The 23549-nt window shown below is 36.2% G+C and overlaps 1 protein-coding gene across 1 annotated transcript in view; it reads right to left on the reverse strand.

Moving 5' to 3' along the window:
• Nucleotides 1–877: 877 nt before the first annotated feature.
• The window catches only part of ARSK (arylsulfatase family, member K), a 47751-nt gene continuing 25079 nt past the window's right edge, over nucleotides 878–23549 (reverse strand). Inside the window, exons 4-8 of the mRNA XM_011989438.1 lie at nucleotides 22964–23246; nucleotides 19400–19571; nucleotides 14015–14239; nucleotides 4903–5127; nucleotides 878–2686 (exon numbers count right to left, since the gene is read on the reverse strand). Coding sequence (XP_011844828.1) covers nucleotides 2397–2686; nucleotides 4903–5127; nucleotides 14015–14239; nucleotides 19400–19571; nucleotides 22964–23246 — 1195 coding nt within the window. The 3' untranslated portion in view covers nucleotides 878–2396. The remainder of the gene's footprint in view (nucleotides 2687–4902; nucleotides 5128–14014; nucleotides 14240–19399; nucleotides 19572–22963; nucleotides 23247–23549) is intronic.

Consider the following 23549-nt stretch of genomic DNA (forward strand, 5'->3'; position numbering starts at 1 on the left):
TAGCGAAACCCTGTCTCTATAAAAATTTTAAAAATTAGCTGGGTTTTGTGGTGTGTGCCTGTGGTCCCAGCTACTAAGGAGGCTGAGGTGGGAGGATCACCTGAGCCTATGAGATTGAGGCTGCAGTGAGCAGTGATTGTGCCACTGCATTCCAGCCTGAGTGACAGGGCAAGACCTTGTCTCAAAAAAACAAAAACAAAACAGAAACAAAAAACCAGAATGGTCCAGTGCAAAATAAACTGTTCAGAAATGGCGTAAGTATAAATGGGACTTTGGTATAGATAAAAATGACATTGCAAATCAATGGGGGAAAAGATAACGTATTCAACCAAAGGTATTATATGATGAAGCGCCATTTTTACCAATGGGAGAAGAGACAGTTTACTCAATAAAAGATCAATGGGTAGGCATATTAAAAAAAAACAACTAAAGTTAGATTTCTAATATGTTTAATATGTTCCAGCTGTGTCAAAGATCCAAAGGTGAAAAATAAAATTCTAAGAGAAGACAAGTGGAGGCTGGGCGCAGTGGCTCACACCTGTAATCCCAGCACTTGGGAGGCTGAGGTGGGCAGATCACCAGGTCAGGAGATCAAGACCATCCTGGCTAACACAGTGAAACCCCGTCTCTACTAAAAAATACAAAAAATTAGCCGGATGTGGTGGTGGGTGCCTGTAATCCCAGGTACTAAGGAGGCTGAGGCAGGAGAGTCACTTGAAACCAGGATCGTGTGATTGCACTCCAGTCTGGGTGACAGAGCGAGACTCTGTCTTAAAAAAAAAAAAAAAAAAAAAACAAAAACCAAGTGGAGAAGGCCATTCTAAATATGATATAAAATCCTAAAAGCCACAAAAGCAAAGATTTGTAAATTTTGCATTAATATTTTTAATTGGCAAATCATAATTGTATATACTTATGGGGTACAAAGATTCATAAATTTGCTTACATGAAAATAAAAATTTCTACGTGTCAAAAAATATCAGAACAAAGTCAGAAGACAACTGACAATGACAAACTGGAAAGAAAATATTTGCAGGATCTCTTACAAAAAGCTAATATCTAAAGCACGCCTGTAATACAAAACAAAGACCAACAACCAACAGAAAAATAGGCAAAGAATAGAAATAGGAAAGGCCATGGTAAAGCAGATTCCAATGGCTGTTAAATACATGAAAATATGATCTACCTTACTCATCATAAGAAAAATAAAAACAGAATATTTGGCAAAGGATAAGAAGACGTGCATTGATGGTGAGATTATCAGTTAGTATACCTTCTTTAGAGGTAATATGTAGTATCTAGTGTAATTTTGCTAAATATAGTCTTGACTCAGTAATTTCACCTCTAGATATCTACTGTTAAGTGAAAAAAAAAAAAGGAAAAAGCAGCAACACGCAGAACAATGTGTGCAGTATGTTACCATTTGCGTAGGGGGAAAGGAATATATACATTTGGTTATAAATTTGTGGCCAATCTCTAAAAATGTGTAAGCAGGTGGTTTCAGTACTTGCTTCTTGGAGGGGGAACTGGATGGCAGGGAAGACAGAAAGGATAGAGACTTCATGATCACTGTTAACCCTTTTGTACCATTTGAAGTTTTTACCCTGTATATATATTACCTATTAAAAAAAAAAACAGTAGTAAAATCAGGTACATCCAGGGTTTACATCCCGTTAAATACTCCAGATACTCCCATGAAATACATCCAAACAGTCCCATCAAATACAAATAACTCATCAAGCACCATCAAATGCTCACACACAACTGTTTTATGATAAATATTATTACTATTACAATATTTTATATTCTCTATTATTTAAAGGAATATAACTGTTACAGTATTTGCTTCAATCCTTTTGATACTTCCACTAAATTGTTAGAAGTTATACAAAGGTATACATAATAACCATTTTTGAAAATACGTGATTTTATAATCATTGGCATTTTATCTTAAAATACACTACATTCTTACAAAGTAATGAAAAATTGGTAATTATTATTATTTTATTTTTATTTATTTGACATGGAGTCTCACTCTGTCGCCAGGCTGGAGTACAGTGGTGCGATCTCAGCTCACTGCAACCGCTGCCTCCCGGGTTCAAGTGATCCTCCTGCCTCAGCCACCTGAGTAGCTGAGACTACAGGTGTGTGCCACCATGCCCAGCTAATTTTTGTATTTTTAGTAGAGACGGGGTTTCACCATGTTGGCCAAGATGGTCTTGATCTCTTGACCTTGTGATCTGCCTGCCTCTGCCTCCCAAAGTCCTAGGATTACAGGTGTGAGCCACTGCACCTGGCCAAAACTTGGTAATTATTAAAACTGTTTCATTTAAAATACATAATTATGATCTTGTGATATATATGTATCTCTAGAACATTATTTTTAAACTTTTTGTTCAAACTGCTCTTGGATTCATACGCGTTTTAAGCCACTGATCGATTGCACTTTCATACTTCCTTGGTTCTTTCTGCCAGTCCTGATGCCACCTAAGATTTGCAATAACGTTTGAATAATTCTGTCCTATACTTTGTTTCCACTTGATAAACTGCTCTTTATTATACTGGTGGACAGAAGCAGAAACTTTAGGGTAGTTTATAATGGAACGAAGCTTCTGATCCAAAGAATAAGTAATTTCTGGAAATTTTACAGCAACATTTGTTAATTCATCTGGATCTGAGGAAAGATCTGAAAGAAAAAGATTAAATATCTGTCAAAATAGTGACCTGCCAAAAAAGTTTAGAATGTCATCATGACAGGTAATGTATTAGATTTCTAAAAAGATTTTCAGTTCCTGTTAGTGTAATAAAATGAAGGACAGTATAAATGGTAAAATAACATACCAGGAGTTAAACACCCTATGTTGCATGCCCAAATTCCCTCCTTCCTACCATTGTCCAGCTATCCCACTTCTTTTTTCTTTTCTCAAATGCCAGAAAAAGTCAACCTTTTATCATTAGTAAGCTGGTTTAGAACAAGTTCTTCCTGTTTTTGATGTCCTGCCTACTTTGACGGGCAGAAATGAATATAGCAATGCTTATACTGTACTGTTTCAACAGCCTCAAACTTTCTACAAATTCTTTATATAGACAAGTCATGTTCCTGCAACTTTACTTACTCCTAGTTTTCTTTATATATTAGTATCTTATGCTTGGAGTTTTGAAAGTTACATTCATCAGTACGGTCCATTTGAACAAACAGCCATGGAAATACAAACTTCTCAATCACTGCCCACAAGAAAATAATGATAAATATTTCAGATCCATAAATATACTTTTTAGATATCCTAAAAAGGATTCCTACACAGATATCCTATCCCTGTGTAGGAAGACAGGGATATAACTAGGATACCAATCTAATTGGAAAAACAGCAAGTCAGAGATCTTATGACAATTAACTTCAGATAGTAAATGAACACTGTGTGTTGAGGGAAAATCCCCTATGGCCTACTTAAGTACATTAGCCAAGAGGCCCCTGAAGAGATATGTGACTTTGCTAGGTAATTTCAGATGGCATATCTTTAGGAAAGGGAAATCAATAAGCCCTAAAAAGTACAGAAAAGCTGATTCCCCACTTCTGACATTTTGATAGTCACATCAGTTTTTTGGTAGAACATGGTATAAAAAACAAAATTTCAACAAATTTAAAGATCAAATTGGCTTTTATTTAGTGATTCATGAATTGGGCAGCATTCCATCTGAAAATTTAGAAAAGGCATTCTGATGAGCTGAGCAGAGGAGGTGGGCTTTATAGGAAGAAAAAGGCTGACGAAAAAGTCCCAGAAACATGGAACAAAAAGCAGATTCGTCATTATAGTGTTACTTTATCCAGTAAAAACAGAGGAAACTTCCTTATGCTGGTTCAGGTAAAATGAGCCCCTTCAGGTTGGTTATTGTGATTCTCCTTTTTTTTTTTTTTTTGCTAAAGTGGCCCGCTCTAAAGTTCAGTTTGATTATGGGGCACCTAACTGTCAGTGACCCCATTCTGGTTTGACTTGGTTGGTTGAGCCTGGTGTAGGAACTCAGTTCAAAACAATGGCCTCCCATAAATTTCATTTGAGAATGGCCAATGAACAAGCAAGAGATGCACATTATTCATCAGGATGAAAATGTCAAGACTTCCTTTTTCAGCCAAGAATCCTCCACTCTTAAAGTGAAGGGGGTTGGCCAGTTTGGCTCCCAAAGTATTATTTTGATAATAATTTTGCTATTTGTAACTGGGAAGGAGCCTTAGGGAGAAATAAATATTACTAATGGCTTTAGCACATATTTTATGTACCAAATGGGGCAAAGGATAAGTAAAACCCTAAATCTAAAAATGCTGTTTAAAAATTAATTCATAGAGTAGTAAAGCTGGCAGACATTTTTTAGAAGTCATAAGAAGTATCAATTTTGCAGTTACAGCTTCATTGAAATCTCAGTTCTGCTGCTTCTTAGCTGTGAGACCTCACACAGGTATCCAAATTTCTGTGACTCCTAGTCTCCTCTGTAAAATGAGGATAATGGCACTATCTTGTGGGGTTGTGGTGAACATTAAATAATATATGCAAAATGCCAGCCTTCATAAGATAGTTGTTAATCCTTCAGAACAATGAGGTACAACGAGGTGTTGACTTCTAATTGGGAAAGATAACCATGAGTACTGAAAGATACCCTGATCAGAGGAAACTGGTTTCAGTTATGAGACCCAGATCAAAAGCCTTAGGATGCTTTCTCTGAAATTCAGCTGCTGATCTGCAAAGAGGCTATTCCTCACACGGGCAACCCTTTGTAGATAGTCCTAGCATGACAAGCAGCAGATGATATTCATTTATTTAACAAGGATTATTGGATATCTTGAGCAATGCTACATAGGGCAGTTCATTACACATAATATTACACTTAAAAATCTATTAACACATTTACCAAAGAGTTGAGGCAATACTGAAGCACCATCCGAGTAGGCTATATACTTCCAGTGGTTAGTTCGAAGCATGTAGGTGGAGGCATTCACATTACATCCATGGAATTCACTTAGAATCCAGGGCGGATGCAGGTTTTTGAGTTTATGTTCATTCTTAAATGTTTCTGATGATAATGGCAACAAAGAATATCCACTCAGGTTCTGAGGCAGACGAATTCCAGCAATATCTATGTAACAAAAATAACCAAATATCTTAAAATAGCTCATTCTTTTATTAGCTGAACATTCACAAATGGCATCATTCACATTTTTTTCACACCATTAAATGCCATGGAGACTGGAGATTGTATATGGATTTTGTAAACAGACTGCCAAGATTCACATGCTTACCCCACTGGCCATGTGGACTTCAGCAAGGCATTTACTTATCTCAACCTCAGTTTTCTCGTCTGTAAGAAGGGGATGACCATAGTACTTGTATTTATTAGGTTCATTTTAGGTTTAAATAAGATACTTTATGTAAAATTCTAAGAACTCTGAGAACAATGCCTGGCAGATAGGAGCCTTCAACAAATAGTTAATATCACTAGTCCTTTTTCCTCTAAATGATTAAATAATCATAGTTGTTTCTCAAAGTTTCTTTCATGAGATATTAACAAGACTTATATAAGAAAGGGGTTTAGTAGTCATATATGTTTGCAAAACAATGGTTAAACAAAATTAAATACATAGATTTGTTGTAGATGTAAATTTATTGCTGATGTATATGATAAACCTTCAGGAGTGGTATATAGTATACCATGAGCCCCAAAGTTATTTGATAACAGAGCTTTTTAAACTTTCAAGTAGCATCTTGAGGGACTAGCATCTTGAAAAACATACTTTCAGGAATTGTGGATTATATTTATAAAGGGAAAAATTATTTTTAACTTACCAGATATAGACATATAGAACAATGGCATGAGAAATGCTCAACTGAAAAATAGCTTATACTTTAAAAAATTGCTTTCAAGGTAACTGGACCTTAAACTTCCCTCTTCCTATAGAAAAATTACCATTAATTATGTGTGCGTAGTCAGGGCTATTTCACAATGAGTCTGCAGTTGTCTTCCTCAGCCCTTTTCTGGTTTCAATGTTCGTATTTTATGCATAAATATTTCCAATGGAAAATAGAATTATATCTATAATGTTAGAAATGAAACAAAGTTGAAAAAGAAAATTAATTTAACTCGACTGTCTTTGACAAAAACAGATTAATTAAAGGATAATAGGGAAGTAGACAAAGACCACTATAAATCTTCTGAAGGTAGTTGTTTCATATATAACTTAATAAAAAAAAGTTTGTATATTCCATTTTCCTTGGAAGAAGACTATCACAAGTATTAATTTTCTGCCAACCAATCAAAATTAGTGACTTTTTTTTTGTTGTTCAGAGATAAGGAAAGAAAGAAGAGAGGAGTATTTCAGAGATGACTGGTTAAAAACAAAAAGAGGAGAAAAGAGGTTAAAGAGGATGTGCCCGGGAGAGAAGCGTTGCCTGGGTCAAACTAACTGTGCTCCAAGACACAGAGACTACCTACTGTAAGCAGTGGAAAGAAGGCAGTGTGGGAAGAGGCTGGGTAAGCGTGGTCTGTGTGTCAGTCACCAGGAGGCACCACCAACAAGGCATGGGAAGAGAGAGAAGTAGTCTTTAAAGAAGTTTGGGAAGCAGGAACCAACGGGCACATACTCATGACTATGAGTTCTTGTATTCAGCACTTTAATAACTCTTAATACTTAGAAATGCCTTATTTTAGGACCATTCTTAATTTTCCTAAGGAAGCTTGGAAGACTAAGAAACTTACGTTTCTCCTGTGTTTATGAGAAGTCAGTAGTAAACTGGGTAAGAGTCCATTCAAGTGTTCATTTTAAAAATTCATTCAGCAAACCAGGTGCTGTTCTAGCTGTAGGGAAACGACACTGGACAACGCAGAAAAGCTCTCCCAGAGCTAACATTCTAATGTGGGCAGACAGAAACAGCTGTGTCAGATGGTGGTAAGTGCAATGAAGAAGAAGAAAGCAGGGTAAGGGAGACAGAGAGTGATGACAGGCATGTGGGTATGTGCTGTTTTATATAGGGTGGTCAGGGAAGGCCCCACTCAGAAGATCACATTTAGGCAGTGTCCCGAGGAGCGGTTAGAGTGAGCCCCACAGTTATCTGGCAAAAGGGCACTCCCCCCGGGGAATAGCAAGTATACAGTCCCCAAGGCAGGAACCTACTTGGTTTATTCCTCAAACACCAAGCAGGACTGTTAGGCTGGAGCAGAGTAAGAGGGATAAAATTATAAGAGATGAGTTGGGGAAGAGAAGAGATCATGTTGGACTCTCAGAGCCTAATTAAAGACACTGAATTTTTACTCTAGGTGAAATGGGAAATCAGTAGAGGGTTTTGAGCAGAGGTGTGACAATCTGACACTAACTATGGAATGGTGAATTGACTAAAAGTGAGTAAGAGCAGAAGGTCAGAGAGAGTTAGGAAGCTACTGCAGGAATCCAGGCAAGAGATAAGGGGAACTTAGGATTCCAGTCTATTATTGATAGAATAAAATAACTTTGTAAATTGAAAAAACCCATGTGAAATATCCATAATATTTAATAAATACTTCAAGTATTTATTGGTTTTTCTGTGCCTCAGAAAATTGGGTTTTCATTTTTCATATATTTATCAATAATTTCCTTAAAAACACTTTAGCTTAGACTGCTTTTCAAAAAGCTGTTTGATTTTTATTTAAAATTATTTTTCATATTTATTTTTCCTGGCAAACCTGTCATTCTAACTGCATTTTAAATAAGTTTCATCTTTCGTGGGAGTATAAGCACAGACTAGAAGTAACTGCAGGGTTCTTAAGAAAGTGACTTAAATGTAAAACAGTAAACCAATGGTAAAAATGCAGGCCTGGATATGTGTAATGATCTCCTGAAGAGAGATGATATTATATTTCTTCTTGACCATATCAGTACATAATGGATTTGAGTGGTATGGCAATGATGCAAACTAATATACACATTTTTTAGAGCATACCTAAAAAGAATGAAACATATTAATGATAACCATATCTAACATTTAATTGTTTACTATGTTCCAGGCATTGTTCTGAGCTATGAAATAGCCACTATTACCCCTATTTTTTTTTTTTTTTTTGAGACAGAGCATCACTCTGTTACCCAGGCTGGAGTGTAGTGGCGCAATCTTGGCTCACTGCACCCTCCGCCTCCCAGGTTCAAGTGATTCTCTTGCCTCAGCCTCCTGAGTAGCTGGGATTACAGGCACACGTCACCACGCCTGGCTGATTTTTGTATTTTTAGTGGAAACAGGGTTTCACCATGTTGACCAGGCTCGTCTTGAACTCTTGACCTCAAGTGATCTGCCCACCTTGGCCTCCCAAAGTGCTGGGATTACAGCCGTAAGCCACCACGCTTGGCCTATCCCCATTTTTACTGATGAGAAAACTGAGGACCAGACATGTTGAGTAACCTGCCCAAGGTTACGCAGTTGGTAATGAGTGAAGAGGGGTTTGAACTTAGGCAGTCTGACCTTACAATATCTGTACTGTTTAATACTACACCATAAGACTTGCCTCACTGTAGTAGCTAACTTCATAATATTCCTCAGCCAATAAAAACACAAGAATCTATGCAAAACACCTGCCAACCCCCAGGCTTCCACTAAGGTCCTGTAACAAGAAGGGTTTTGAAATTTAAATCACTAGCAATGAAACATTCTTTTAACTACAACTGCATTTTTATATAATCACATTCTCAAAATTAAAAAAATCTAGACTTATCTTTTAAGTGGAGAAAGGCAGGTGTTTTACAGAAAGACTATCAGAGAAAACAATTCACATGAAAATAAGCTTAAAAATAAAAATCAAAACAATTTTAACTACAAAACGAGACACCTTTAGTTCTTACTGAGCTAAAGGATGCTGATACAAGGTATTAGAGAAGAAAATATTTTGGGAAGTAATTTTTAAATAATCTCAGAAATAATATCAACTTTAACGTTAATATTATAAAGAATTCCTATTCATAAATGTCATTTTTCTGCTGGTATTAGGAAATAATAATGTAATAGTATCCTATCACACTAGTGATAGAATTAGTTTATTTGATCCAAAAGCACAAATAAACTAAGCACATTCTTCCTAATTTATCATAAAATATTTTATTTAAAAAACCACTCTTTTAAAATACCTTTTAAAAAATGACTTATAAATTCAAACTTTTAAATAAAGCATTGTTGCATCTTAAATTTCAATAGCCTCTTGATAGTAAGGTAGGTTTATTAAAACAGGAATTCCAATTGGTTTTTCCTATTCAGTATCTTTCTATTGAATGTAGAATAACCATCTTGTATACATTTCTAAGATGCATAGAATGGAAGTGAGGAGGAAATATCGCTTGAGGTTTTGGGTTGAGATTTTTTTTTTTTTTTTTTTTTTGATACCAGAAGTGTTTATTTCTGTTCAACAGACATTTCAGGATTTTAATTTCATTTTTAGTTTCCAGAAGACTCAAATATTTTAAAACTCAAATATACTATAAGCAAAGTTTATCCTTGAAAAATCAATTTCAAAACAAATTTTTCTCTTTATATCATTTTTCTTTATAAGCTTCTCCTCTGTGTGTGTGTAAATGGGATTCACACAAAATAATATAGCTACTGCTAAGCTAATAAGAAAGGACTTTGGGAGCTCTAAGAATAGATACTGGCTTATATCTACTTTAAGTTCCTAATTGGTTAGAACAAAATAAGAAGTCCTTTGTAGATGTTTTATCAAAACATGTATAAGTTTGTTTATTAAGCAGAAGTAGAACATAGTGTCTCACAGGTCTAATTTTAGAGTTAATCACTAATAAAGTAGCTTTAAACTCTTCCAGCACTGAGGAATTTTATCTTAAAAGGTAGAATGATCCATCAGATTAAATGTAGACCGTCAGAATGATCTTTGTTTTGCTGGCTCCTAAGGCTGTTAAATAAAGAACAGCCTCACTTTCTGCCTGTTAATGCTGTTTCAATTGTTAATAGTACTCTAAAACTTGCTAATTTGGACAGTAAATTAGATGGACACAATATCTAAAAAGGAAACAAAACAAAACACAAACATCAATTTGTACAGTTTTAAAGCCTTCATTTTCTTTTTAATACATGGGGGCAATTTTCACATATTTCACTTTTTAAAATTAATTGACTTTTTCTTTTCAACGTTTTAGATTCAGTGGGTATGTGTGCAGGTTTGTTCCCTGGGTATATTACTTGATGCTGAGGTTTGGGATATGAATGATTGCATCACCCAGGTACTGGGCATAGTGCCCAACAGTTTTTCAACCTCTGGCCCTCTGGCCCCCTCCCTCCCTCCTTCTCCCTTCTAGTAGGCCCTAGTGTTTCTTGTTGGCATTTTTACGTCTGTGAGTAACCAATGTTTAGTTCTCACTTATAAGTGAGAACATCCAGTATTTGGTTTTCTGTTATTGTGTTAATTTTCTTAGGATAATGGCCTCCAGCTCCATTCATGTTGCTGCAAAGGCCATTATTTCATTTTTGATGGCTTTGTAGTATTCCACGGTGTATATGTGCCACATTTTCTTTATTTGGTCTACCACTGATGGGCACCTGGGATGATTCCATGCCTTTACTATTGTGAATAGTGCTGCAAGTGCATGTCTTTTTGGTAGAATGATTTATGTATTTTTTGGTATATATCCAGTAATGGGATTGCTGGGTCTAATGGTAGCTGTTTTAAGTTTGTTGAGAAATCTCCAAACTGCTTCCCACAGTGGCTGAACTAATTTACACTCCCACCAACACTGTATAAGTGTTCCCCTTTCTCTGCAGCCTCACCAACATCTGTTGTTTTTTGACTTTTTAATAATTGCCATTTTGACTGTTGCGAGATGATATCTCATTGTGGTTTTGATTTGCATTAGAATTGCCTATTTTTTATCCAATCCATTACTACTAGATATTCATACTGTTTCTAATTCTTAATATAGTAATAAATATCCATGGAGATAAATACTTGTGTATATCTACAGGTTATTTCCTAAAATTAGGATTTCTAGGTCAAAACGTATGCACATTTCTAAGAAATTTGAAATGTAATGCCACATTTGCCTACAAAACATTTGTATCGGTTTATATTCCCAGTAGCAGCACATGAGAAAGACTATTTCTAATATAAGATTTTCTAATTCTTCTTAACCTTTGCAAACTTTATATGTGAAAGAAGAATATTTTTCTCTTTTAATATTTTTATGACCACTGACTTTGATTCTTTAAAAATATATTGGCCATTTGTGTATATTTTCTGTTGTGAATTGCTTATTTTGATCCATCTGTTAATAAGTTATTCCTCTTCTTCTTACAGATTTATAAGAGCTCTATGAATATTACACCTTTATCATTTATAAAAAAATTAACTTAAGTAAATAATTGTGTTACAATGTTGTCTCCTGGCTCCAGCATAAGGCTCTTTTGCATTGTTCTCTTTCTACCCTTATCACTGGTTAACATCTGGTTAATAGAACGTTTCAGTGTTTTATATAAAGACCCGTCCATAGGTATTCTCCTCCACTCACTCTTCCCCAACTAAAAAAAATCATTTAAATGTAGCTTTCCTTCATCTGATAATAAAAATAATATTTATTGTGAAACACATTATAAACTGTGCTAAGCAATGAAGATGTTAATTTTTCAGTTTAGAATTGGAGAGATTTATTTTTGACTTTATTTCCTTTACTCTTATTGGGAAGGTCTAATCAACACATGATCTAAATGCTGTTAATAAAACATATTCTGCAGGGAACTGTGACTCAGAAGGAGTCTATTACCAAGAATCTTATGAAAAATAACAATCTATATAAAACTATAGTTTTAGAAAATTATTTTTTCTAAAATAATTGACAAATTGCAGGAAAAAACCTACAGTTGCAGGGAATTTACATCATTTACAGAAGAGTAGGGATGGAATTTAGAGGAGCTTCTGAGACAGTATTTTCTTAGCTAGAGAAATTCTTATTAGCAAGTAACATAAATTAGGCAGTGATAGGTGGATGTATGAGAATTTCCCCATTCTAACAAATTTTATTTAGCATTTTCTTATCTGACCTGTTAAATTATGAAATCTGCTAGTTTGCAGATGACCTTTAACTTTTACAATGTATAAAATGGCAAGAAGTAATAATGGCATCTTCTCAAGATTGTAGAGTACAAAATTTGCATTGTGGGCAAATATAAAATAACGTTTAAAGAAAAATGATTTAAACCATGCATTTTAATTAACTGACATATATGATGACAGAATGTCTAAGAATTGAATAGGGCTCACTGTAGACAACTCCCTAAAGATGTTTAACTATTTAGCTGCTAGAGTCAAATAGATAAAATGGCAACTATCACTATGAAATATATTCAGGGAAAAGTGGAGAAAGAATCACCCCAGCTTTCCATAATCTTTTACAATACCTTCTTGCAGTTTTGGTCACTATACCTCAAGAAAACAGAATGAGGCTAAAAAGTCAAGCAAAGATGACCCTAGGAAGATTTTCTTTGGGAATGGGGAGGGTAGAGAGAGTTCTACAAGAAGAAAAATTAAGGAAGGAAACTGTAAAGAATATAGGCATATATTCATAAAACTCTAAAGATGCTAATAGCAGAGACCCAAATATACATAATTCTATATAAACTTCTTTAAAAAACACAGAAATGAGGAAAAGTATAGTGATCGGCTAGAAACTAATAGAATGAGAAAGTGGCCAAGATATGGCTGAGTGTGATCATTACTTTGGGATAAAGGGAAACCAGCAAATGATGACTAAGAAACAGGAGAGATTAAAAATTCAAGGAACTGGCCGGGCACAGTGGCTCACGCCTGTAATCCCAGCACTTTGGGAGGTTGAAGTGGGCAGATCATAAGGTCAGGAGTTTGAGACCAGCCTGGCCAGCATGGTGAAACCTCATCTCTACTAAAAATACAAAAATTAGCTGGGCATGGTGGCAGGTGCCTGTAATCCCAGCTACTCAGGAGGCTGAGTCAGGAGAATCGCTTGAAACTGTTAGGCGGAGGTTGCAGTGAGCTGAGATCGCGCCACTGCACTCCAGCCTGGGTGAAAGAGAGAAACTCCATCACACGCACACAAAATAAATAAATAAAAATAAAAAAGTTCAAGAAACTGGAAAGAAGTATGTTCAATTATATGAGAAGGATATGAAATAAGAGAAAAGGAAAGGACGCCGGTTTAAATTGACTCTAAATAAATTTAGTTAAGGGAAGAACTTTGCGGCAGAAGGAAGGAGATAAAAAGAACTCTGATTTCTTTGATTTTAAGATGCATCTTTCTTTCATATTTTAACATTTCTGAAATTAGAGAACATATCTTGTGCTATTTTCTTTCACCAAAATTTATGAATTGATGGTAGTTTTGCAATTGATGGTGCCTTAGAACAGAGAAACTGGTGTTTAAATGCTAATGAATTTAAAGTACTCTGCTAAATTAGATAGAAACTAGAAGTTAGTTCTATGATTTCCTTTGAATTTGATTATGTCGTTATTCTAGTATCTTCAACAAAAACTGCTAACTACCATTATCCATATGTTGCTTTTCTAGACATATGGCTATGCTTGTAGACATTAAGAAGCTAGTAAAGCAAATAGTACAGAACTATCTAAAGAGTCTGAGGAGGAATATGTTCATACTAGTTTCAAAGTGGATAGAATAATTCAGAAAGGAAATGCTTACATTTTAGGGAGGTGGTGGTAGAGAATCAAATGATGTACAAATCATATCTATAAGGTTAAGAACCTGAATGTCTTACATGGCTTACTTTACAGTCATATCCTGAATACAAATCTTTTGAGGGAAAATCACTATAGTAAGTGAAGGACACAGGGACATGAAAAACAATCTCTTCCTTCTTTAGAGTACAGATTTGACTCACAGTTACATGAGTTGCTCAGGGTTATAAACAAGTCAGCAGGACCTCTGACTATTAACTGAAAGACTGACTAATTGACCTCTTCAGTTGCATTCTCCAGCACTATTACAAATAAATATTTACAGAGCTGCATTACTTACCAAGCATGGTAGGGTAAATATCCACAAGAGAAACCACATTTGATACCTGAAGGTTGACTTTAATTCCTGGCCCCATCATCAAAAGCGGAACATGTGCACTGGCCTCATACATGCTCATTTTATAAAACTGTCGATGTTCCATGGCCAGCTCTCCATGATCTGAGGAGTATATGACAATAGTTTTCTGAAGAAGATCTAATTGATGAAGGGCCAAAATAATTTCACCTACAATAGAAATCATGATAAAACTATTAATTAGCTTTCAGTTCATGTTTTATTCTATCACATTAAGTTGATAACAACTCTACCCTATAAGGGTTTGTCACTATGCTTTTTAACATCTGAATATTACCTACTGTTCTCAAGTTAAGTCTCAAGTTGACAGTGGTCTGTCTACTGCTTGCTCTTCAGTTGACTAGCAAGGAGGAAGAAAATATAATACCCACGGGAACTCTTGCTCAAAGCTGCTTATCTGGAGATCATGCTGGCTTGCCTTCTAGGTTTCTATCAGAGAATAAGGGAAAAAAATCTTCCCCTTAGTGCCTTGAGTGAGAAAAGAAAGATCAGTCGGATATCAATACTTCACATGTCTCAGATGATAAAAAAGATTGGTATCACCTCTGACCCACAGTTTCTGTGCAACAGGAAGTGATAAGAGCAGTCAGAACTCCTCTTTTCTGCTACTTTTTCTCCCAAATCTCTATCCAATCACCAGATAATGCTCATAGAGGTGGCTGAGGATTATGGAAATCCACCTTTGAAGAAGGGCTGGAAGCAGGACAGACAGTGTACAAGTTTGATTTAGCATCTTCTTGGATAGGGAATAATGGGACAGTAAAATTCCTCTGACCAGTTCCAGTCTCACTGTTCTCAAACTTCCTCCTACTGTAATTAAGAGAATCACAAGAAAGTACAGGCCAGAGAGAGGAGTCATCCCTGTTTTGGCAGTTCCTGAATCTGGGTAGAAGAGTCTATATTAATTTAAAAACCTACAGATTCTGAGGTATAGTCAGGATTGACACTCACTGCTCTATGGAGTTATTCGCAGAATTGAGACTCTCTTGATTTTTCAACTAGACGACTGGAATTACTTCCTAATCGGTCTTGCCTCTACTCCTCTTTCCTCTCCTTGTACTATCCTGGTGTCTATCTTTCTAAATTACCTAATCACTTGATCGTGTCACATCCCTGCTTGAAACTTTTTCACAGCTGCCCATTGTCGAATTCTTTAGCATAACAAGCAAGGCCCCTGTCCACTCTCCATACTCAGCGCCCTGGGCTACCTGCTAGACTTTTACCTTTCAGCAATCCTAACCTGCTCAGAACCCCATAAACACACACTATATTAGTTCATGCTTTCTTGCCTCTGCATATACTCTGCCATCTATGGTGAATGCTGTTTCTCCCACAGTCTACTTGACAAATTCCTATTCTTCCTTTATGATGCAGCTCAAACATGCATTATCTCTCTGGCAAAGCATCATTCCTTGCTCTTCTAGGTAGAGGAAATCACTTTGTTCTTCAGGATGCCTACAACTTGCATATTACTGTAGTTACAACATATTGTAATTCTTAGCATTTATGCTCAATCAATAAATGTTTACTGAGCGCTTACTATATGCCAAACACTACGGATATGATGCTAAACACCTAGGATGCAATGTTGAATAAGAATGATTAAAGACTTAAATGTAAAACTCAAAACTACAGAAAACCCTAGAAGAAAATCTAGGCAATATCGATCAGGACATAGGTACAGGCAAAGATTTCATGACAAATTCACTGAAAGCAATTGCAACAAAAGCAAAAATTGACAAATGGGGTCTAATTAAACAAAAGAGCTTCTGCATAGCAAAAGAAACTTATCATCAGAATGAACAAGCAGCCTACGAAATGGGAGAAAATTTTTGCAATGTATCCATCTGACAAAGGTTTAATATCCAGAATCTACAAGGAACTTAAACAAATGTACAAGAAAAAAACAACCAACCCCATTAAAAAGTGGGCAAAGGACATCAATAGACACTTCTCAAAAGACATTTATGAGGCCAACAAACATATTTAAAAAAAGCTCAACATCACTGATCATTAGAAAATGCAAACCAAAACCACCATGAGATACCATCTCATGCCAGTTAGAATAGCAATTATTAAAAAGTCTAGAAACAACAGATGTTGGAGAGGTTGTGGGGAAATAGGAACGCTTTTACACTGTTGGTGGGAACCTAAATTAGTTCAGTCATTGTGGAAGACAGTGTGGCAATTCCCCAAAAATTTAGAACCAGAAACACCATTTGACCCAGCAATCCCATTACTGGATATATACCCAAAGGAATATACATCATTCTATTACAAAGATACATGCACACATGTGTTCGCTGCAGCACTATTCACAATAGCAAAGACATGGAATCAACACAAATGCCCACCAACAATAGACTGGATAAAGAAAATGTGGTACATATACACCACGCAATACTATGCAGCCATAAAAAGAAATGAGATCATGTCCTTTGCAGGGACATGGATGGAGCTAGAAGCCATTATCGTTAGCAAACTAACGCAGGAACAGAAAACCAAACACTGCGTGTTCTTACTTATAAGTGGGAGCTGAACAATGAGAACACGTGAACACAGGGAGGGGAACGATACACACTGGGGGCTGTCAGGGAAGGGAGAGTGTTAGGAAAAATAGCTAATGCATGCTGGGCTTAATACCTAGGTGATGGGTATTAGGTGCAGCAAACCACCTTTTACCTATGTAACACGTTTACCTATGTAACAAACCTGCATACCCCGCACATGTACCCTGGAACTTAAAATAAAAATAAAAGAATGTCCCTGCCCTCATGAAGCTTGTGTTCTTCAAGGGAGACAGATGGTAAACAGATGAAATAATTAGTATTACTACGCAAACAACATGACAAGGTATAAAGCAAGATGAATGATGGAGCTGGCACACTGAGTTAGAGTGGTTGGGGGAGACATCCCTGAGGAGGTAACAACTGAGCTGAGAGCTAAAGACAGAATAAGCCAGCCATGTAGAAAGCAAAGGGAAGGGTGTTCTGGGCAGATGAAACAGAAAATATAAGACCCTGAGGTGGGAAAAGACCCTAGAATGTCTTTAATTTTGTTTGTTTGTTTGTGAGACGGAGTCTCGCTCTGTCACCAGGCTGGAGTGCAGTGGCGTGATCTTGGCTCACTGCAACCCCCGCCTCCTGGGTTCAAGCGATTCTCCTGCCTCAGCCTCCCAGGTAGCTGGGACTACAGGCATGCACTGCCACACCCAGCAAATTTTTGTATTTTTAGTAGAGATGGGGTTTCACCATGTTGGCCAGGATGGTCTTGATCCCTTGACCTTGTGATCCGCTTGCCTCGGCCTCCCAAAGTGCTGGGATTACAGGCATGAGCCACAAATATCTTTAATTAATGAGTGATTTCTTAATAGTATTCAACATACTATATTCCCCCAGTGCCCAACATAGTGCCTGACAGCTAGTAGGTACTTAATGTTTGTTAATAAACACAATGAACAGTATTAAATACTACATGGTGATACGACCGGTGTAGATTTAAAAATTAAGATACAGGCCAGGTGCAGTGGCTCACGCCTGTAATCCCAGCACTTTGGGAGGCCAAGGCGGGCAGATCATGAGGTCAGGAGATTGAGACCAGCCTGACCAACATGGTGAAACCCTATCTCTAATAGAAATACAAAAATTAGCTGGGCATGGCGGTATGTGCCTATAATCCCAGCTACTGGGGAGGCTGAGGCAGGAGAATCGCTTGAACCCGGGAGGTGGAGGTTGCAGTGAGCAGAGACCCTGCCACTGTACTCTAGCCTGGAGACAGAGCTAGACTCTGTCTCAAAAAAAAAAAATTAAGATACAATATATTCCATACACTTTGTAACTTGATGTAAGCAAGTTGCTACATATTTTTCTTCTCTGAAGAGATTTCAAGAGTAGTATTCCCACACTCCCTAGAGCAACATTCTCTCATTTTAACGGATATGGATGAATGAATGGCTATAAATTTTCAAATGCAATTTCTAGTGTGCAAATGGGAGAACATTCTCTAACATCAGAGTATATCAATGAAATACAATTTGACAGATGTGCTCATGATTAAAGAAAATTACTTAAAATCTTATTTGCATTGAGTACTTGGAATTTTTTTTTTTTTTTTTTTTTTTTTTGAGATGTAGTCTTGCTCTGTCATCCAGGCTGGAGTGCAGTGGCACGATCTTTGCTCACTGCAACCTCCGCCTCCCGGGTTCAAGCGATTCTCCTGCCTCACCCTCCCAAGTAGCTGGGATCACATGTGTGTGCCACCACAGTCAGTTAATTTTTGTATTTTAGTAGAGACAGGGTTTTGCCATGTTGGCCAGGCTGGTCTTGAACTCCTGACCTCAGGTGATCCACCGGCCATGGCCTCCCAAAGTGCTGGGATTACAGGCATGAGCCACCGCACCTGGCCAATACATTTTTATACTTGCTATATTATAGATAATTTGCCCACATGGCCTTTTTGCTTCTTGCTGTATACTTTTCTGTTTTTACCCAATGAATTTTTTTTTTAACAAAAAACATTCACTTGTCACTCCCAAAGTTTACTCTGTACAGAAGAGGTGCTACCTACACTTCACTAGTACAATTATGCTTCATTCCTAAGAGTAGCAAAATAAATGACACTGCTTTATGAAAATAGCTTTTGTTATAAAACAGATTTTTAAACTAGGGCTTTTCCACACATGAACTGGAAACTTCCATAGCTCTGTAAGTGAACAGGCAAAACGTTCTTGACAGTCATGTGACGAAGGCAGGTTTAGTTTTGAGTTGGTCTTCAGCTTGAATGAGGGAAGAAAATTCAATATGATTCTGGACCAGAAAATACATGGAGAAACTTTAGTTAGGCCATTCTCTAAAGGGCTTAGGGAGAAGGAATTTGTTTCATGGTTATTGTAAGTTTGGGGGAGTCACAAGATTCCACAAGTAAATTTTCTCATCTCTAGAAAGCTAAGCTGCCTTATAAATACCTATCACATGTGTACCTGTGTTTGGCTGAATACTGATTCCTGTTTAAGGACAGTAAAACGTTTCAAGTAGATGACTGCCTTCTGTGACCCTTTCTTTATGTATGAATAAATCTAAGCATTTATGAATCTGCAAATTTCTGAATCATTAAGATATAAAGAGCTTTTCATTCTGTCAACAATGCTAGTTATCAAGTTTTGATAAGTGTCAAGATTCCTATAGTTATAAGCAACTGCTGTAAGAAATATCTGAGGCTGTTCATGCAAGTCACCAAGCAGCATGATCACAGACTGTTGGAAAAATATTATACTTTTTCTTCATGTAATTGCTTATTAATTATACCACCTACCGAGCATGGCATCTGTCTCAGCACACATAGCATAATAAAATGCTCTAATATTCTTAATTTCTTTTTCTGTAAATCTTCCAGTGCAGTTTTTTGTATAAGAAGAGTAATAATCTACAGGGTGCATTTCTGACAAAGGTGACCACTTTGGGATTTTGATAGCATCACGAGACACCTAAAAATGGGAGAAAAAACTTAGTTATGCTAGCAAAATAGTGCTATTTCTTTCCTCCAATAAGTATGTATAGTGAAATCAACAATGTTTAACTACTTAGAATAGTAGAAAAGAACAGCTGTAAATATGTAAATAAAATAGTAAATCAATACATAAATTAGGAACAAATTGTTAATACTATCATAACAACAGAAGGTATATATCAATATCTGTATATATATCATGAGGTAGTGGTAAAATTTTTAAAAATTATACAGGCCACCGAAAAATATGAGCTTTATTAGACAGTACATGCTAGTCCAGAAAAGTATCCAAGCACTTTAATATACAATTGTGTGACCAAAACTTCAGAATCAACAACCTAAGAACATGGACTCCTTTTCTCTAATAATTCACTAGTAAGAATGACAATATCTAGTGAGATACGCAAGTGCTTGTCAAAAACAAATATGACTTTTAAACACATATAAATGCTTACTTACAGTGCTGGTAAAAAGCAATTAAACTAGATCTTTAATTCACATTTATATTTTAGTTACATAACTTTCAAAAAGTTCATTTACTTAGTATTTGGTTGAAAGTCATTTAACTGATTTCATTTGGCTAGTAATAACTCCAGACAAATTTTTGAAAATGAAACCACTTAGAACTTTTAAAGAAGATATAAAGTATCTAAAACACTGACATTATTTTATTTAAAATAGGATGGACTAAATAGTGTTTCTGAGTAGTTTTTTTAGACTAACTTTTATTTCTTATTTCTGTAGGTTTTTGAAGAACAGGTGTGGCTGCATGAATAAGTTCTTTAGGGTGATTTCTGAGATTTTGGGGCACTCATCACCCAAGCATTATACACTGTACCCAATTTGTAGTCTTTTATCCCTCACCCCTATCCACTTTCCCCCAATCAGTCCCCAAAGTCCACTGTATTATTCTTACACCTCTGAGTCCTCATAGCTTAGCTCCCACTTAGGAGTGAGAACATACAATGTTTGGTTTTCCATTCCTGAGTCACTTCACTTAGAATAATGGTCTCCAACTTCACCCAGGTTGCTGCAAATGACTCATTCCTTTCTTATGGCTGAGTAGTTATTTCATGGTCTATACACCACAATTTCTTTATCCACTGGTTGAGTGATGGGCATTTGGGCTGGTTCTATATTTTTGCAATTGTAAATTGTGCTGCTATAAATGTGTGTGCAAGTATCTTTTTCGTATAATGACTTCTTTTCATCTGAGTAGATACTATGCAGTGGGATTGCTGGATCAGATGGTAGTTCTACTTTTAGCTAAGGAATCTCCACACTGTTTTCCATAGAGGTTGTACCAGTTTACATTCCCACCAGCAGTGTAAAGTTGTTCCCTTTCCACCACGTCCCCGCCAACATCTATTTATTCTTATTTTTTTGATTATAGCCATTGTTGCAGGAGTAAGGTGGTATCACATTGTGGTTCCAATTTGCATTTCCCTGCTCGTTAGTGATGTTGAGCACTTTCTTATATATTTGTTGGCCATATGTATATCTTCTTTTGAGAATTGTCTATTCATGTCCTCTTTTTTCTCTGAGATGGAGTTTCGCTCTTGTCGCCCAGGCTGGGGTGCAATGGTGCAATCTCGGCTCACTGCAACCTCCGCCTCCCAGGTTCAAGTGATTCTCCTGCCTCAGCCTCCCAAGTAGCTGGGATTACAGGTGCACACCACTACACCCGCTAATTTTTGGTTTTTAGTAGAGATGGGGTTTCACTATGTTGGTCTGGTTGGTCTCGAGCTCCTGACGTTAGGTGATCCACCCGCCTCAGCCTTCCAAAGCGCTGGGATTACAGGCCTGAGCCACGGCACCCAGCTCTATTCATGTCCTTAGCCCACTTATTAATGGGATTGGTTTTTTTTTTTTTCTTGCTACTCTGAGTTCCTTGTAGGTTCTGGATATTAGTCTTTTGTTAGATATACAGATTGTGAAGATTTTTTCACACTCTGTGGGTTGTTTACTATGCTGATTATTTCTTTTGCTCTGAAGGTTTTTAGTTGAATTAACTGATTAGTTTTTAAAGCAACTTAAAATTGATTTAAGATTACACATTTCAAAATACAGGTAGACCACGCATCACGTGGTTTGATATGCATGAATTTCAGTTATCACAGTTTTGTTAAATAACAGCAGTCCCCTAACAAAATTACTCTGGTAGACTTCAGTTACCAGGGTATGTTAACTGTGACTAACCGCAAAAAGTACAAACTTTCACACTGATATGCTGCTAGCTCTTTAGTATAAATCACTGAGTATACAACAGATACGTATGCCATTCAGTGACTAATCATGTTGTTTCTTTTAAAATGTGTCAGTGATTAGTTATCTGGTACACGCACAGACAACAAAACATGTACTTGTATCCTAGTGATAAATTAATGTGACACTTTATAAAAAGGGATAATGAAGAGAAGTCAACAAAGATGAACATCCAGTAAAAAAAGGAAAAGTGACAAGGCTGGAATTTAAATTCAAATCTAATGTAAATGAAGTTATAGAAGAAATAGCTGAGCTGGGAATGTTGACACTGCTGTCATTCAAGAGACATTAGAAATATAGCCAGAGGAACTGAGTGAAGGCACATTTACCAGCATAAATGAGGAAGGTTGTTGTGAAGAAAAAGATAAAGATGCACCACAGAAAGCAATATTGGCAAAATTTTTCACATTAAAGGAACTTGGAGATATATCATTACATTGAAAGTGCAAAAGCTAAAATGTTGGAAGGTAATCCAAATTTAGAAGAAATAATGACAATTTGCCAAGTCTTAGAGAAGATGCTTTCTCTGTATCATAAGTTTTATTATGAGAAGGCAAGCACTCTTCAATCTACTGGTAAGTTTTTTTAACCAAAAAAATTCCCGCTTTAATTCCCAGTGTTTCTAGCATTTTCATTATTATGTACTACATAAATATTAGTTTATTTTTTCTTTTCCATTTTTAACCAAAAGTAACACAATTTAAAATATTTTGATAAATGTTTTTAAAGGTGCCAGAAAATGGTCATTTTTCCCATTTATTAAGGTTGTTTTATATGGTTTCAGCTTGCATGGTCATTTTTACAATCTGGAACAGTGCAAAGTGAGGACGGCCTACATTTCTAAGAGAATGCCTTTTAGTTTCTCTTTTTATAGACATATCCTTGGCAAATGTATTCAATCCAGAAGTACGCTTCTGACTTTTAACACTTATTTTATTTCTGTAAAACTGTGCCTTTAGTTTTTATCTAACTAGTTATTGGTCAAGTTTGAATACACAATTTTCAATTTTTTCTTTAAAAGTGATAATAAAAGAAACAATGGGCGAATACCCATAAGCCACATATTTAAATCTAATTTTGAGCACACACAATGTAGTTACTTACTTTTCCAAGCCAATAAAGAGATGTGTGAAATGTTGAAGATCCAAAATTTTCTCCAGAAGATGGTGAAGGGTAAGGGTGTGGTAAATTTAATCCCAAGTAAAGAACAAATGGTTCAGTGTAATTAATTGCTTCCTTTCTTAACCAATTTATTGCTTTGTCTGTATTCTGCCAATCCCTTTCCATCACTCTGACTTTAGTCCTATTATGGATAAGATTAACCATGGGTCTGCCTTCTTGTCTGAGTAAGAAAGCAACATCTCTTGTCCATGCTTCCACACGATTACTGAGGGAGCAAAAACACACGTATATTGTCAGGTATATTAAAAAGTTTTAAAAACGTACCAAGCATACATTAAGAAAACAACATGGAAAACAATTTTTAGGTTCAGTCTTGTAAATGTTCAGAATAACTATATTAGATCTAAAAAAGAAAGTTATTGAGCATTACAGATTAAAAAAATAGAAAAAAAGCCAAGAATCGAATATTCACTTATGTGTTCTTTAAAACTACAAAAGATTATGTAGAATGGTTAACTTTTCTTACAGCAAGATATTTAAACAAAATGTTTCAGATTTCTAGTATTTC

This window comes from Mandrillus leucophaeus, unplaced genomic scaffold, assembly GCF_000951045.1.
Source record: "Mandrillus leucophaeus isolate KB7577 unplaced genomic scaffold, Mleu.le_1.0 Scaffold353, whole genome shotgun sequence".
NCBI lineage: Eukaryota > Metazoa > Chordata > Mammalia > Primates > Cercopithecidae > Mandrillus > Mandrillus leucophaeus.